Source organism: Cavia porcellus, unplaced genomic scaffold, assembly GCF_034190915.1.
Source record: "Cavia porcellus strain 051 isolate PalLab524CR breed Dunkin Hartley unplaced genomic scaffold, mCavPor4.1 scaffold_3, whole genome shotgun sequence".
Taxonomy (NCBI): Eukaryota; Metazoa; Chordata; class Mammalia; order Rodentia; family Caviidae; genus Cavia; species Cavia porcellus.
Window position 1 is genome coordinate 85,787,367 of NW_026947486.1, and position 17,223 is coordinate 85,804,589.

Genomic DNA, 17,223 nt, shown 5'->3' on the forward strand with positions numbered 1-17,223 from the left:
AAGTTTTTGTTTTACAGTTCTCTAAGGGGTTCATAAACAATATATGGGATCATTTTATTGAGCCCTTCCCTCTCTGCCATCTCCCTGGTACTTGAAATTCTCTAGGAATTCCATATTCACTCCGAGCCAGAAAATGGGGAGTTTGGTTATCCAATTCTGCTATGTACTTCTTGTGACAGAACCCATGTATGACAGGAAAGAGCAGTTTAAAAAAGCAGTGAGGATTCATTGCACCCTCTTGGTACCATGTGTTTTTGGTAAAAAGGAAGGATCTTCTCACTCAGAATTGTAGGCTCCTCTGAGCTCCTGATACTGCTGATGCCTTTATATGGTTGTTTATAGAAGCCAGTTCAGTGGTTCTTTGAATTCTTATTTACTTTTCAAAGGTGTCTGCTACTACATTCTTTTCAGAGTTCTCAAATATCTGCTCTGTGCATTCTGTCAGTGTCTTACAGCTTCCTTCAATCTGAGAAAAGGAAGAGTGTGGTTTTATAGTGTAACTGATCAGAAGCTAGCCCTTGCTCTTTTATGTAATCTTTAGAGAAAAAATTATCTTTAAACTTTATATATAGAAATGTAACAGTGGAGCAATTTAAAGGTCTTTTCCCAAAATGTATTGGAATTTTAAGATATGAAAATCATCTATAGGTCTGGGATATAGCTCAGCGGCACAAGCACCTTCCCAGCAAGCATCAAGTCATAAGTTTGATCCCCAGTACAAAAACAAAACAAAACCATAAAACAAAGAAAGAAAATCATCTATGAATTTACCCCTTCATCTCAGCATTTATTGGCTTTACACATCCAGTCATAATCTAAAAGCATACTTGATTAGTTGGCCCATGGTTGACCATAAACACTGACCCTTTGTTAACCATAAATATGAGAAGGACCAAGTTGAGCTCAGGATAAACTTCCAACATGCAGAATTGTGAGGCAAATAAATGATTGTTCCTTTAAACTGCTAACTTTTAAACATAGCAGTAGCTAATTAATTCTGTAAGCAAGCAAAAAACATTAATCCATTATGATAATATAAAAACTTCTGGTTGTTTTTACATTTCCAGGTAACAATAAGGAAATTCTTTAAAGTATGTTGTTTTTAAGTTTTCTTAGGGACAATCAAATTTTAGCTTCTGCACTTATCTCTAATGCCCTCTTTTTATAGTCATTACATTCTTTGTTACTAAGTTTGGATACTGTGTTAGCCAGTTTTCCCATCAAGGGACACAATACCTGACACCCACAATTTAAGTAGGAAGGGTGTATTTGGCTCATAATTTCAGAGTTTTCAGTCCATGGCACACTAATTTCAAGACAGAAATGTCGTGATGAAAGGGCATGGCAGTGGAAATTTGCTCACCTTATGTCATCCAGGAAGTAGAGAAGGAAGGTGTCAGGGACAATACACCCTTCCAAGTCACGCATCCAGTGACCTGCCTTTTCTAACCAGGTACCACCTCTGAACTCACAAGACTTTGAGGGGACATTTAAGATTTAAACCATGACATTCTACCCTTGGCTCCCAAAAGACTCATGTCCATTTTATTTTACAAAATGCATTTAGTCTATCTCTATAATAGTCACCAGTTCTCAACAGTTTCAGCATTGCTGACAAGTGTCAGTCTAAATTTGCCTGAGACTCAAGACTCACTGAGCTGTGAGCTTCTACAAAAGTCAAAAAAGAGTTAAATACTTCCAACATATAATAGCACAGGTTAAATATTTCCATCCAAAAAGGAAGGATGGGTGATGGACAGGAATTAGTAAAGCAAGACTAAAACTCAGCAAGCAAGTTGTGGTAAGTTGTGAACTCTAAAAGGTTTGGGAAACTCCTCCCTTAAGGCTTGTTGACTGTAGTCACATGGCCTGTCTTGGGATGACTCTGCTTACTGCCTGTGGACTTCCTCAGCAGATATTCCATGTTCTTGGCATCTACTTTTTTGAGCCTCCACTATAACTTTAGTTTCACTTCCACAGCTTAATGCATTGCACTCCCAGGGGCTCCTTGCCTGTTCTCCTAGGCCTTCTTTTGAAATCTAGTAGAAGCCTCAATAATCTCATAACTCTTGCATTTTGCATGTATGACAAACCAACAAAATGTGGATGATGCCAAGGTCTACCACCAGCTTAAGCAACAGCCAAGCCCACTTGAACCATGGATACAGTGACATCTGAGTGCCTCACAGATTGAAAATTTCCTTAAGTGACCCTGAATGAGCAAGGTACCCTGGAGCTCTCTCTTGTTCAAGCAAAGCCTTACAAAAGAGTTTAAAAATGCATGGTGTCTGGACATTTCCTGTGACACCCAAAAGTCATTTTTCCTACTGTCCTGATTCAAAATTCTAAACTTCCCAGTGCTATTCTTTTCAGTAGCCATTCTTTTCTTTTCCCTAACTTTGCAGGGACTTCTTTTCTGGTGAAACCACAAACTTCCATTTTTTCATCTCTACTTTTTGCTTCTGATTCTCACTATAAATCTTGATAAAATTATCCAGCAGTACCTAGTGCACAGTATAAATATTGGGTTGACTTGACATTTTCTCTGCCAAGTAGATTAGACTACCATCTTCAAATTCAGCTTCACACAGTTTTAGAATATAAACAAAATGTAAACAAATCGTTTGCCAGATTGTAATATGCATGGCCTTTAGTATAATTTCCAGTGAAGTCCTCGTTCCCATTTAAAATCTCATAAACGTGGCCCTTAATATCCATATTCTTAGCAGCATACTGGTCTTTCAAGGTCTACCCAGAACCATCCACTGGGCTTTCTTACAACATTCCAAGTCTTCTCAAGGTACATGTCCTAACCATTCCAAACTCCCCCTAAAAACCCATTTCAAAGACTTTTAAACCATATGGGCAGGTGTAGTCACTTCTTGTGCTGATTTCCTATATTACTTACTTTTCTGCCACTGGGACAAAATACTAAATACTTTCAACTTAAAGGAGGAGAGGTTAATTTTGACTCATGATTAGTTCATAGTTAGCTTGCTCCAAGGCAGAAAGGGCATAGTGTAACGGTATGGTGGAGAAAACTACTCACCGTATGGCAACCCAGGAAGCAAACAGAGAAGTGAGGAGCCAGGGATAAGAATATAATTTTTTATGTCACACCACAAGTGACCCACCTATTCTCACCCAGTCCTACCCCTAAACACATGAGACTTTGGGGCAACATTTTAGATTTAAACTATAGCAGATGGAATATGATTTACCATGGCTCTTGCATGTGATTTTAGTCATTTCTCCTCATAAAATTCTGAAGTAAAATTCTACAACAATATTTCATCTTCATAAATTATAAGGATTTTCAAGTAGGACTTGTCCTATAATAGTTTTTAAAGATTATGCTATTTTTATTGAATATTAATATACATGAAAATTCCACAAAAATAAGGATCATGATATCCAGTGGTCGGTGTGTGGGCACATGCTTGTAATCTCAGCTAACTGAGAAGCTGAGGCAGGAGAATATCAAGTTTGAGGCCAGCCTGGACAACTTAACAAGACCCTGTCTCAAAATAAAATTGAAAGTCCATATACATGCTAGGTAAATGCTCTCCCACGGAGCTATAGTCCCATGCTTCTTAAACTATTTTATTTCATTTTGAGAAGGGGTCTTACTATCTTGCCCAGGCTGGTCTTGAACACCTAGGCCCTTTCTATTTTCCTGCCTCAGCCTCCCAAGTAGCTCTGATTATAGGTATATTCCACTATAATGGGTTTAAACAAAACTGTGGTGTGTTTGTACGTTTTTATAGTGCTGGGGACAGCACCCAGTGCTTTGTGCATGCTAAGTGAGCATTATAAGACCTGCAGCCTTAAGCTTGTTAAGATTAATAGGGTGGTTAAGGACGTGGTGAATATACCTATACTAAGAAAAGAGGTACCAGTGAGAAAGATAAAAGAACTTGACTAGGAGATAGGATATGTATTATGATTTATATGTAGATGTCCTTCAACAGCCTTGTGTGCTCATAGGTGGGGCTTTTAGAAGATTGTGGAGTCTTTTTAAAATCAGATTTTATTGGTACATTCTAGATACACATAATGATCATATTCATCACAGAGAATTTGTACCTGTTCATGATATAACATGATTCTTTTTTTTCCAATTTCCCACTTTCTCTTCAACCCTTCCTCCCCTCCTCATTTACACAAACTTTTTTTTCATTTTTCCTTCTTTTTCACTTTTTTTTAAAAAAACTTTTTCCTTCTTTCCTTTCCTCCTAGGATTATGGGGTCTTATAGCTGACTTGCTGTTAGGAAGTGGATCTGGTCAGAAAAGGTGGGTCACTGGGGACATGACCTGGAAAGGTTTATCTCCCTCCCCAACTTCCCCCTTGACTCTTTCTGCTTCCTGCCTACCATAAGGTAACTACTTTCTTATTCCTAGGCCTCTCTGCCATGCTGTCCTGCCTTGAAGCCAGTGGACTACAGACTGAAAATAACTAAGACAATATAAGAGAAATGACAGAGGACTGTGATTCTGTTTACAGAAGAGAAAGTTCCATAGGTGAAGCGTCATTGGAGTCATTGAATGATTGTTGGATATTACTCATTATTTCTAATTTATCTAAGTTATGGATATGAAGTTTTAAGAAAAACAGTGTGTGATGGAAAATGTTGGAAACAGTTGCTGAGGCAGGATATCAAGAGTGGAAAAGAACTGCTAGACCAATGATGTCCTCTGAAACCAAAAACACACAGAAAATCTAAAAACTTCCTGGGGAAACTTTTCCATTTAACTGCATTTTATGGTTTTGGAAAAATTGAGAACAGATTATTCCACTACAAGGGATATCTTGAACAGCAGATAGGTTGCCCTCAAACTTCTAATTGTCTATTTCTGATTAAAAGGAAGGTCAGCTGCATCCGATACATATTATGGATTGCATTTTAGAAGAGAAAAAAGATAAAAAGTAGAAAAACTGGTCAAACCTAAATCCCCATTTTACTTAATGTTAAGGTATCAAAGTTGGTTTCTTGGTTTTGACAAATGTACTATGGCCATATAAGGTGTTAAACTTTGGAAAAACTGGGTGAGAACATATAAGACTTGTCTGCACTGTCTCTGTAGTTATCTAGGAATCTAAATTTATTCCAAAATTTTGAAAAAAATTAAAAATATCCAAAACTAAGAGAAAATAATAAATGAAAGCAGGCGGGTGAGCTGGGCTTGGTGGAGCATGCCTATAATCCCGGAGACTGAGACAGGAGGTTCATTGCAAGTTTGAGACCAGCCTGCGTTACAAAGTGAGCAAAATGTCAACCTGAGCTGCAATGGCAAGATTTTGTAGAAAGAAAGAAAAGAAAGGAAGGAAGGAAGGAAGAAAGAAAGAAAGAAAGGAAGGAAGGAAGGAAGGAAGGAAGGAAGGAAGAAAGAAAGAAAGAAAGAAAGAAAGAAAGAAAGAAAGAAAGAAAAAGAAGGAAAGAAAGAAAGAAGGGAAGGAAGGAAGGAAGAAGGGAAGGAAGGAAGGAAGGAAGAAAGGAAGGAAGGAAGGAAGGAAGGAAGGAAGGAAGGAAGAAAAGAAATATAGCAGGCTGGCGGGTTTATGTAGGGGGATATTGCCCTCAGGACAAGACAGAATCAACAGCGGTCAGACATGAATGATATAATGATCATGCCAAACATGGAATGGAAAGTTAGATAATGGAACACAGTTAAAGGAAAAAAAGTAAAAAGAATCGCTTCAGGATAATTATTGTAAATTTTGAGAAAATTATCTCAAAAACAATAAAATGTGTACTACAATAAAACAGCATTGATATAAACACATTCTCAAACAGGTTATTCTTTAGTCTTTAGGAATGTTCAATTTACATGGAATTAGCATATCCCATCTTTGGTAAAAGTTACAAGAAATACAGATGTGATTTTCCTCTTCTGTACAGATGTTATCTTTGGGTTTTTTTTTTAAACAGGTACATGTTTATTGTACATAATGATTATATTCATCGTGGGGAGTTGGTACAGATGCGTAATGCATCTCTTCTTTGTTCATTTCTCTTTCTTTCCCTTTTCCCTCTGCCCTTGGTCTCCTCAACCCCTTCCCTTTTCAAATGATCTATCTCTCTATCTCCTATTATTGGTCTTTTATTTTGTTCTTAATTTATATTTTGGATTCCTCGTATAAGACAAACCATGTGATATTTAAGCTTGTGTGTCATTTATTTCATTTAACATTATGGTTTCAAGATGAATCCATTTTCCTATAAATGACTCAAATTCGTCTTACTTAATGGCAGAGTAATACTCCATTGTGTATACGTACACATTTTCTTTATTCAGTCTCTTGTTCATGAACAGATGGGCTGCTTCTAAGATTTAGTTTTTGTGAGTTGTGCTGCTGTAAACACGGGTAATGTATGTATCACTGTAATATGATGGCTTTAACTGTTTCAGAAAGATACCTAAAAGGGAAATATCTAGGTGAAATAGAATTTCTAGTTTTGTTATGCTTTGTAGTTTTTGAGAAATCTCAACACTCCATAGCATTTGAACTAGTTTGCATTCCCACCACCAACAAAGAAGGGTTCTATTTCTCCTGAAGCCTCACCAAGCATTTGTTACTATTAGAACAAATGGCTATTCTTGATGATAGTCATTCTTTCTAGAGTAAGATAAAATTTGAGTGCTTTTAAATATTTCATCTCTCCAATGACTTAAGATGTTGATCACTTTTTGATGTATTTGTTGGCTGTTTGCACTTCTTCTAAGAATTATCTATTCATTTCATTTGCTCATTTTCTGATTGGATCTTTTATTTTGAGGAGGTCTAATTTTTTGAGTCCGTTATATATTCTAGATATTAGTCCCCTGTCAATGGAATAGCAGGCAATTTTTTCCCATTCTATAAATTATCTCTTCACTTGGTTATTTCTCTTGCTGTGCAGAAGTGTTTTAATTTGCTATGATCCCATTTGTTGATTTTTGGTGCTATTTCTTGTGGAATCCGGCTCTGTTCAGGAAATTCTGTGCCTGTGCCTATGCCTTCAAGATTTTACATATTTCATCTTCCAGAATATTGTTTGGGTTTTATCATTTCGATCTTTGAGTCATTTTTATTTTAGTACATATAGAGTAAGTCTTCTGCAGGTTGATAGCCAGTTTCCCCAGAATCATTTGTTAAAAAGCCTGTCTTTCCTCCAGAGTATATTTTTGGACCCTTTGTGAAAGCTCAGATGGTGGAATGTGGCTGGAGCTGCTTCTGCATTCTTTCTCTTGTTCCATTGATTCACATATCTGGATTTGTGCCATTACCATGCTATTTTTATTCTAGTGTAGCTTGTAGTATAACTTGAAGTTGGATTATGATGCTTCCTAGTTTACTCTTGTTGCCCAGGGTTAGATTTGCTATTCTGGGGCTCTTGTGGTTCCATATGAATATTATTTTTGAACTGTTATTCTTCTTATTAGTACATATTTGTCATAAATGTTGATTGCATTCATCATAGGGAATCTGTACCTGTACATAAGTCATCTCAGTTCTTTGTTCCCATTCCTCTCTCCTCCTTCCAGCCCTTCTTCCTCTTCCCATTTACAGAAGCTTTGTTTGTGGAGGACCACTTGGATGATGCTCCTTGAAAGAACAGTTGTCTTCATTTTATCTAAAATTTTCATGTATTGACACATACAGAGCTGGCTAGGACATTTCCTTATCCCCTCAATTGGCTTTAAAAAATGGACTAGCCAGGTACTGAAGTATATAGTCTTTGAAGCAATGGGACAGATCAGTGTTGCCCTGCCTGTAGCTCCCAAGAAATATGTGAGCCAGGCATGGAGAGCCAGAGTCACATTATCTGCAGATTAGTCTCTCCGTATCTCTTTCTAACTGCATATTGCAGAGGTGATTTTAGGGTTCCTACCTTGCCCACATGCTCACATGCTTCCCCTACTGTTATAGTCACTCATCCCCAAGCCACTCCCCTATTCATGAATTAATAAAATCTGAATTCAACCATGGATTGAGGCCTTTGCTTTGGTTAGCCATTGTAGTAGTTGGACTGAGGACTTCCTTGACTCCCCACAACTACAAAATATGCCCTAGTGTCTTTATTCTTGCCATGTGTCGTGCTGGAAGTGGTACACTGGAATTAACTTACTAGAATTTCAGTAATTTTTCCATGGGATTACCAATGTGGATTTGCTGCACCATGATGAATTCTAGAAGGGCTTTCTATATTTGCTGACATTTTCCTTCTGTTCTCTTTTTTCCTTTTCCTTTCCTTCCCTTCCCCCCTCCCTTCTTCCTTGAACAAGTTCTTCTTACTTCCTAATACCCATCATCCATTCTGCTCCTTATTTATACTTTAGGTTTCTAACACAAGAGAAATCATAAGATATTTAAATTTGTCTGTCCAATTTATTTCACTTAAGATTGTAGTCTCAAGGTACATCCATTTTCCTACAAATTATTCAAATTTGTCTTTCTTTATGGCAGAGTAGTACCCTGTTGTATATAAATACCACATTGTGTTTATCCATTTACCTTTTAGTGGGCACAGGGGCAGCTTGCAAGATTTAGCAATTATAAATTGTGCTGCTATAAGCATAAGTATCCATATATCACTATGATATGAAGCTTTTAACTCTTTCAGGAAGATGCCTAGAAAGGGAATATTTGGGTCAAATGGAACCTCTAGTTTTAGTTTTTTGAGGAATTCTATACTGGCTTCCATGATGGTTGTATCAGTATATATCCCCAGCAATGGAAAACAGTTCCTTTTCCCCTACAGACTCACCAGCATTTGTTTGTTGATTTCCTGATGATAGCCATTCTTTCTTGGGTGAGATGGAATCTGTGTTGTTTTAATTTGCATTTTAAGAAAGACCAATGGTTTTGAAAATTTTTTCATATATTTAGTTGCTGTTTGCATATCTTCATCTGAAAAATGTCTGTTTATTTCAGAAGGCCATTTTTTGATTGGATTTTTAAAATTGGGTTTTTGATTTTTTTTGCAATCTTTCTATATTCTAAATATAATCCTTTGAAGAGTAACTGGTAAACTTTTTTCCAATCTGTGGATTGTCTCTATACTCTTGGTGGTCTATTTTGCTTTGCAGAAGCTTTTCAATTTGAGTCTTTGTAATATTTCCGTACAATCAAGATTTTGCTCATAAAGTCTTTGTCTGCACTTATGTCTTCTAGAGGTTTATCTATTCTGTCTTCCACCAGATTATGTTTCTGTTTTAATATTTAGACCTTTAATCCACTTCAGTTTTACTTTACTGCATGATGAGAGACATTGGTCAAGGTTCAATTTTTAGCATGTGAAAAGACAGTTTTCTCTCCCCAATTTTTTTTCTGCACAATATTTTAAAGGGGCTATTTTTCTTTCAGTGAAGGTTTTGGCCCCTTTGTCAAAAATAAGGCAGCCAAGTGTATCTGGAATTTTTCCTGTATCTGTTATCCTGTTTCATTGATACTCAGCTTTCATTTGTTTGTTTTCTTTTTGCCATTACCATGATGTTTTTATCATGGTACTATAGCTTCAAAGTGGAAATTGTGATGTGCCTACCTTGCCCTTATTGGCCCAGAATTGCTTTTGCTAGTCTTCTTCTGGTTCCAAATGAAATTTAGAATAGTTTTATCTAGTTTTGTGAGGAATGCTATTGATATTTTGATTGAGATCGCATTAAATCTTTTGGTTTTGGAAATGGCCATTTTCATTATACTAGTTCTATCTTTCTAGGAAAAGGGGATAACTTTCCATTTTCTGATATTCTCTTTGATCTCCTTTTTCAAATTACTGTAGTTTTCAACATACAGACATTTTACTTCCTTTGTCAGACTGATTCCTAAGTATTTCATTTTTTAATGCTTTTGTGAAATGTGTTGCTACCTTAATTTCTCGCTTAGTGAGTTTGATATTTGTGTACAGGAATGCTTCTGATTTTTGAGTGCTGAATTTGTATTCAGCTAAGCTACTGAATTTGATTATTAAATCTAGAAGTGTTTGCTACAAGTTTTGGGGTCTTCTGTGTAGACTATCATGTCATCTTCAAATAATAATTTAACTTCTTCCTTTCCTATAATTATTCCTTTTATTTCTTTCTCTTGTTTTATTGCTCTGGCTAATGTTTCCCGAAGTGTGTTGAATAAGAGTGGTAACATTGTTGCTTTTTTCTTTTTCCCTTTCACTTTCCCCTACTCTAATTCCTCTTTCCTTTTGAACAATTTCTTCCCATTTCACAATATCTATTCTACATTTTAGACCTTATTTATTCTTTCAGGATCTCACATTTGGGAGACAATACAATATTTATATGTGAGTCTGTTTTATTTCACTTATGAGTATGGTCTCAAGTTGCATCCATTTACCTATAACTGCCTCAAATTTTCCTTCTTCATGCCTGAATAGTACTCCATTGTATAAAAAGGCCACATCTTTTTTATGCATTTCTCAGATCATGGGCATGTGAGTTGTTTCTATGCTACTAGTTTCTCTTATTTTGTTGAAAACAAAGGTTTGTGTAAATATTGTGCCCATATCCTGTACTCTGGTTAACTACTTTGAAGGTAACAATATGCAATGAATTAACTATTATTCTTCTTCTATTATTTTGTTTCTTCCCCATAAAATAAAAAAAAAGAAACAAAAAAGAGTTGTGACAGTGGACATCCTTATCTTATTCTGGATTTTAGAGTGAAAGATTTTAATTTTTGACTACTTAGTATGATATTGGTTGTTGGTTTGATTGCTTTAACAGATTGAGATAAGGCCAACTATTTCAATTTTCTGTAGGGTTTTTATTGTTATGGATGTTTGACTTTGTTAAATACTTTTTCTGCATCTATTAAGATTAGTTGTTTTTGTTCTTGGCTTTGTTAACATGGTTTATTACATTTATTGATATATGTAGGTCTTACCATGTTTGCCTCTTTATATATTCTAGATAGTATTCCTTTGTCTGATGAAGAGCTGGCAGAAAATTTTTCCCACACTGTGGTTGTCTCTTCACTCTGTTGATAGTTTCTCTTGCTATGCAAAAATTTCTTAATAAGATAAGACCCCAGTAATATGTCATACCAGATCAGGGTCTGTTTATAAAGTCTTTGCCTACATCATTGTTTTCTTTTTTTTTTCTTTCTTTTTTTATTTAAGAGGAAAAAGAGAAAAACACAAAACATAACAAAGCAGTGTAAGGTTACACATAATACAGAACTACAAAAAAAACATAACAGTAAGAAATCACCTGTTAATAGATTACATATTATCATCTTGGAAATAGTTGCTCAAATCACAGTATCAAAGAATACAAAGTAGACATTCAAACAGAGAGACTGCAAACAGCTGTGTTCAATGATCCAAAAACATTAATATAGTCAGCTATTTAACACCCCTATACACACTTGCTGTTATATCCGTTAGAGCTCTTTTTTTTTTCCCTCCCTCTCTTTTTTACAACAAAATTTACACATTTTGGATTTTATTACTCCTTAGTTCTTATTACTTTTTTGGGGGGGGAGAGAATAAAGTCAAATATGGCAAAACAAAGCTGTCAGTCAAAACCAAGGATAGACATAGCACATGATGTAGAACAGAGTACAAGGTTATTAACAATGGTTATCAACATTGTCTCTTGTTTCCTTAAAAGGAATTGTCTATCTCATTAGATACTATAAAGTTGGACAAAACAGTGGAGAACAAGACCAATAAAACTTAGGCATTGTGAACATTACAAGACTTCCAAAGGAGACAATAGTCAAACCAGAATGGGCATCTTTGCGAATCTTATTGCCTTCAAATTAGTTGCCTATACCCTCAGACTTGCTACTATCGTTTTTAACCATTAGTATGGTGTTGTATGTATAGTCATAGATTGATTTTATCAGCCTGAGATGAGGTTTATGTCAACATTCTGTATTTTTTTTATCATGAATGAGTGTTGGACTTTGTCAAATGCTTTTTCTGCATCTCTAGGGTGATCATGTGGTTTTATCCTTGGCTCTGTTAAGATAATGTATGACATTTATTGATTTGTACATATTGAACCATTCCTGCATCTTTGGTATGAATCCTACTTGGTCATGATGTATAACTTTCTTGAAGATTTGCTGCTTTCTGTTTGCTAGTACCTTATTGAGGATTTTTGCATCTCTGTCCAGTAAGGAGATTGGGCTGTAGTTCTCTACAGTAGTAATGATATTGGGAATGTTGTTTGTCTTTCAATTTCAATAAATACTTTGAGGAGTAGTAAAAATAAATCTTTAAATTTCTTGTAGAATTCAGCTGTGAATCAATCAAGACCTGAACTTTTCTTTATTAATTGTTTTTAAATTTCTACTTCAATTTCATTGACTGATACTAGCTTATTTAGAATTTTTATATATTCTTGATTTTAGCTTTGATAATTTATATATTTCTAGGAATATTTCTGTTGTAGTTAGGGGTTGTACACAGAGAACAATTAGAATCAGGACATGGAGTTTATAATATTGTTTTATGATGTTCATCCAGAATTAACACAAGAAACTACAGGAAATGTATCCGCAACACCAAAGACATAGAATATTTAGCCAAGGGCCTGAATCCCACAGCAATGTCCCACATTAGTCCAGATGAAAACCCAGAGCTCATGACAGTGCCTCCCACAAGTCCAACTGGAGGTCAAGAGCCCACAAGAAGGACTCACACCAGTCTCTTTTATGGATCCGTGCCGGGAAGGCCCAAAGGTCAGTTGTGGAAGCCAGAAGGTCTATGCCAGTGGGGTAATGGAGCTGTGCTGGTGGGATGAGGGTTCTATGCTAGAGCCAAGAAGCCACACACGTAACAAAGACCAGAGCTGTCCTGAAAAGCACTACAGCCATCCTCAGCAACACAGAGGCCCCGAGCTCCTCCGATGATAAGCACAGTTGAGTACATGCTAGGAAGCCAGCATGACGAGTTCATCCTGGAGACTAAGTGGTACACATCTTCCCCTCCAGAGCCAGGAAGCAATGCTCGATGTGAGGACCAGAGCTTCTCCAGGAGAACCAAATGGCTCAAACAGCAATATGTAGGAGAACCCACAATGCCTCAAAGCCTCAATGCAATAACGCATTAACACCTTCCTTCTTCTCCACCTCTCTATTTATGCTGGTAACTTTCCTCAGGTGAAACATCTATGCTCAGTGCCATGCTGATAAAATATAGCTGGTGTTAAATGGACCACCAGTTCTTAATCCATAACACTGTCCATTTCGCATGAACATACCATCTTATTAGAATATACATTTTCATAGTACATACTGATGTTTTTTAATTTCTGTGGGATCTGTTGTGATTTTGCTCTTTTCATTCCTAATTTCATGGATTTGGGTGTATTATTTCCTTTACTTCATAAGGTTAGTTATATGTTTGTCAATTTTATTCAAACTTTTGAAGAACCAAGTCTTTGATTCATTGATTCTTTTAATGTTTCATTAGTTTCAATTGCATTAATTTCTTCTGTGATCTTTATAATTTCCTCCCTCATATGAGCTTTTGGCTTGACTTACTGTTTTTGACCATAAGAGTATGAAGATTAAATTAGGTTATTTATTTGAGCTTGCTCTGTTTTTGTGAAGTGTGAATTTTCTCCTATAAATTTCTTATGGGCTGATTTCATTGTGTCCTATAAATTGTGGTGTGTCATATTGGCATTATCATTTAATCGAAGAGACTCTAATTTCTTCTTTAATTTCATCTTTTACCCACTGGTTGTTCAGGAGGGAGTTATTTATTTTCCATGTGTTTATGCAGTTTTTGTGGTTTCTTTTGCCATTGATTTCCCATTTTATTTCATGGTGGCCTGATAATATGCATGGGATGCTTTCATTTACTTTCTATTTAATTACCCATGTTCTATGAGTTAGTATGTGGTCTACTTCATAGAAAGTCCCATGTGCTACTGAGATGAATGTATATTTTGTTATTGTAGGGTGAAAAAGTCTGTATTTATCTAAGTCCATTCATTCAAAGTTTGTTTCAGCTTTGATATTTCTTTGTTGATGTTTTGACTTTTTGATGTGTCTGTTTGTGACAGTGGAGTATTAACATCCCCCATTACAATTGAATTAGAAGTTAATTTAAATTTTTTTCTTTATTTTAAAGAAAGTAAAATACAACAAAGCAAGACAGAACAAAGCCAATCAAAACAATGCAGCAAAGTTGGTACAGAAATTCAGAGCAAGATACTGGGAAAACAATAATGGTTACCATAGTAACCATTGTTATTTTCACAATAGTTGTCCATTCCATCAGGTACAGCAAAATCAAACCAAAACCAAAACACTATAAAACCAATTGAAACAAAATATTGATAAAGCAAAACAATCAGAACAAAGCAAAACAGTGAAAACAATATTGGACTGTAAAGATAAGATAGAAGGCAATCCCCCATATTTCCTATACTACATACCATCATCCTCCCAAAAGATACTCAAACCGCTGGCCCCAGGCCTGCATAATCAACCAACCAATACACACCTTTAGTGTTTAGTCACTTTATGTACCTTATTTGCTACCAACTCAGGCTATCCTCAGAACCATCCAGTTGCTAACCGGGCAGCGGCGGCTGGGTTTAGGGTGTTGTTGATTCTCAGCCTGCAAGCCTGTAGACTTGTGCTGCTTGCCAGAAAGGCTGGATCATTGCTTTCTTGGTTGGTCCCCCAAGTCCCCAGCACGGTGGATTCTCCAGAGATGCTGGCTTTTCTCTTCCTATCGCACACCCAGCTTGGACTGCTTACCAGGAAACCTGGATCCCTGAGTTTTTGGTTGGTCCCACAAGTCCCGACATGGTGTATTTTTGGGAGATGCTAGCTTTTCTCTTCCTGGTGCATGCACAGCTTGTGATTTTTACCAAGAAAGCTGGATCATTGCTTCCTTGGTTGGTCCCCCTAGTACTGGCGGTGGATTCTTGGGAGACGCTGGCATTTCTCTTTCTGGTACACAGGCAGCTTGCGCTGCTTACCAGGAAGGCTGGATCTTAGGAGTTACTTTTTGATGTCCATTAATATTCATTTTATATAGTTGGTGTGCTGATATTTGGTGCATATATATTTATGATTGTTATCTCTTCTTGGATTGTTCTCTTAACAAGTATGTAGTGACTTACTTCATTTTTTTTTGAACACTCGACTTGAATTCCACTTTGCAAATAGGATAGCTATCACTAATTTTTTTGAGTTCTTGTCACATGGAATGTTTTTTTTTCCATCCTTTCACTTTCAGTCTATAAATTAACTTTTGAGGTAAAGTTATGCATCATATTGTTGCATCTTGTTTCTTGATCCATGATGCCAATTTGTTTCTTTAGATTGGTGAATTGAGACCATTTACATTGATGGTTTAACTCATATGTATTGACTTACTCTTGTCAGATTATTTTGCTGTTGTTGGTTCCCTTTCTTTTTCCTCTGTTTAATTACTTGTCTTGCTTGATGAATTCATTCTATTGGGATTCTTGGAGTTGTTGTCTTTATTTTATTTTTGTAGAATATCCTTCAGAACTTTTCAGAGTGCTGACTTGGTGATCATGTGTTTCTTCAGCTGTTTATCATGTAAGTATCTTATTTCTCCATCAGTTTTGAAAGATAATTTTGCAGGGTACATCAATCTTACTTGAAAGTTACTTTCTTTTAGGGCATACAATATCTCACTCCTGGCTTTTCTTCACTTAAAAGTTGGAGTTGAGCTGAATTATTTTTTTCTCTAACAACTTTTGGTATTCTGTTCTTCTGTTAAATTTTTGTGAATTTATAGCTGAATTATTTTTTTCTCTAACAACTTTTGGTATTCTGTTCTTCTGTTAAATTTTTGTAATCTTGAGTATTATGTGCCTTGGTATAATGTTATCTCTGATCATGGCTAATTTGAATTCTGTATGCCTCACTTTATTTCTATTTCTTTTTTCATACTTGTGAAGTTTCCAGCTATTACTTCTATGAAGAAGTTTTTAATGCAATTTTTACTTTCGTCTGATTTATTATTGATTGTGATTAATCCTATATAATTTTTCTTTGCATTATATAACAAATATTGCATTGATTTTTTATGGGCCCTTGCTATTTTTAAGAAGACGTTCATTTGATGATCATTAACCACAAATCTGCCTTCTAGACCTGATATTCTATCTTCACATTTGTTGATCATTGTTTTAGTTACTTTTCTTGTTTCTGAGCCAAAATACCTGACACTCAAAGTTAAAGAAGCAAAGTTTTATTAGCCCATAGTTTACAGAGGTTTCAGTCCATAATTGGCTAGGTCCAAAGAAGGGTGGCACAAGACAGAGGGACAAGAGTTCTTGATGGTGGAAGATAGCAAAAGCAACAATAAGATAGAGGAAGGACAGATACGTTTCTTTCTGTCCCTTATATTGTATACAGTCTACCCACCATAAGGCAGGTATAGCACTCACACCCATAATCCCATCTTTGGATCATGAATCAATCCCAAACTCTAGATTTAGTCACCTATGAAAATCCTATCTTCTATGACTGTATCTTTGAGGGGGACATCTAGACATAAATAATAACAATCCTACTGTGTATATTTCAATAGAATTTTTAATCTCATGGATTTAGTTAGAATCTGTTTTATGGAATCCAGGTCTTTCCTATGTTGTGCATTTATGATTTCCATGACTTTCCTAAGTTCTTTATCTGCTTTAAATTCACTAACTGTGTCTTTTATTATGGCCATCATCTCTTTAATTATCCATCTAATTATATCTGCTTTTTTCTGAGAGTCTTATCTCTTTACTTTGCTACTTCTGCAGCTAATATTAGAAAGATTAGCTGGGTGGCTTTTGATTTCTTTTACCTCAGTGTCCCCTGGATTTATCTTTGGTAAGCTGGAGGTTAGAGTTGCATATTTCTTCCATTTTTTTATTTTCTATTTTTAAAATTTGTTATCTGCATTGATGCTTATAAATTCCTTATGGTATGTAGCTATATTATTAGTATCAAGACCTCTTTAGAAAATGACTACTTTTTAGAGTTATCTTCAAGGTATACCTTGCTTTTGGATTTTGAGCCTGTTCCAAGATCTTGAATCTTTAATTTATTAGAGATAAGAGGTTGCTGTCTGTTTGACCTAGCACCCAGTTCTTTGGTACTGGAGTGTGGCATTGTTTATGGCCACCAGAAAATCTCATTATTGGCCAAAAGTGAATAATAACTGATCATAACAACTATGTCACCTGGACTAAAGTACTACAATCAGCAATAACAATACCATTAAGCACAGTCT

At 35.8% G+C, this 17,223-nt stretch overlaps 1 protein-coding gene across 1 annotated transcript in view; it reads left to right on the forward strand.

Moving 5' to 3' along the window:
- The window catches only part of Stag2 (STAG2 cohesin complex component), a 171,269-nt gene extending 161,791 nt beyond the window's left edge, over positions 1-9,478 (forward strand). Inside the window, exons 34-35 of the mRNA XM_063246372.1 lie at positions 4,240-4,294; positions 4,403-9,478. Of these exons, the coding sequence (XP_063102442.1) occupies positions 4,240-4,257 (18 nt within the window). The 3' untranslated portion in view covers positions 4,258-4,294; positions 4,403-9,478. The remainder of the gene's footprint in view (positions 1-4,239; positions 4,295-4,402) is intronic.
- Positions 9,479-17,223: the final 7,745 nt, after the last annotated feature.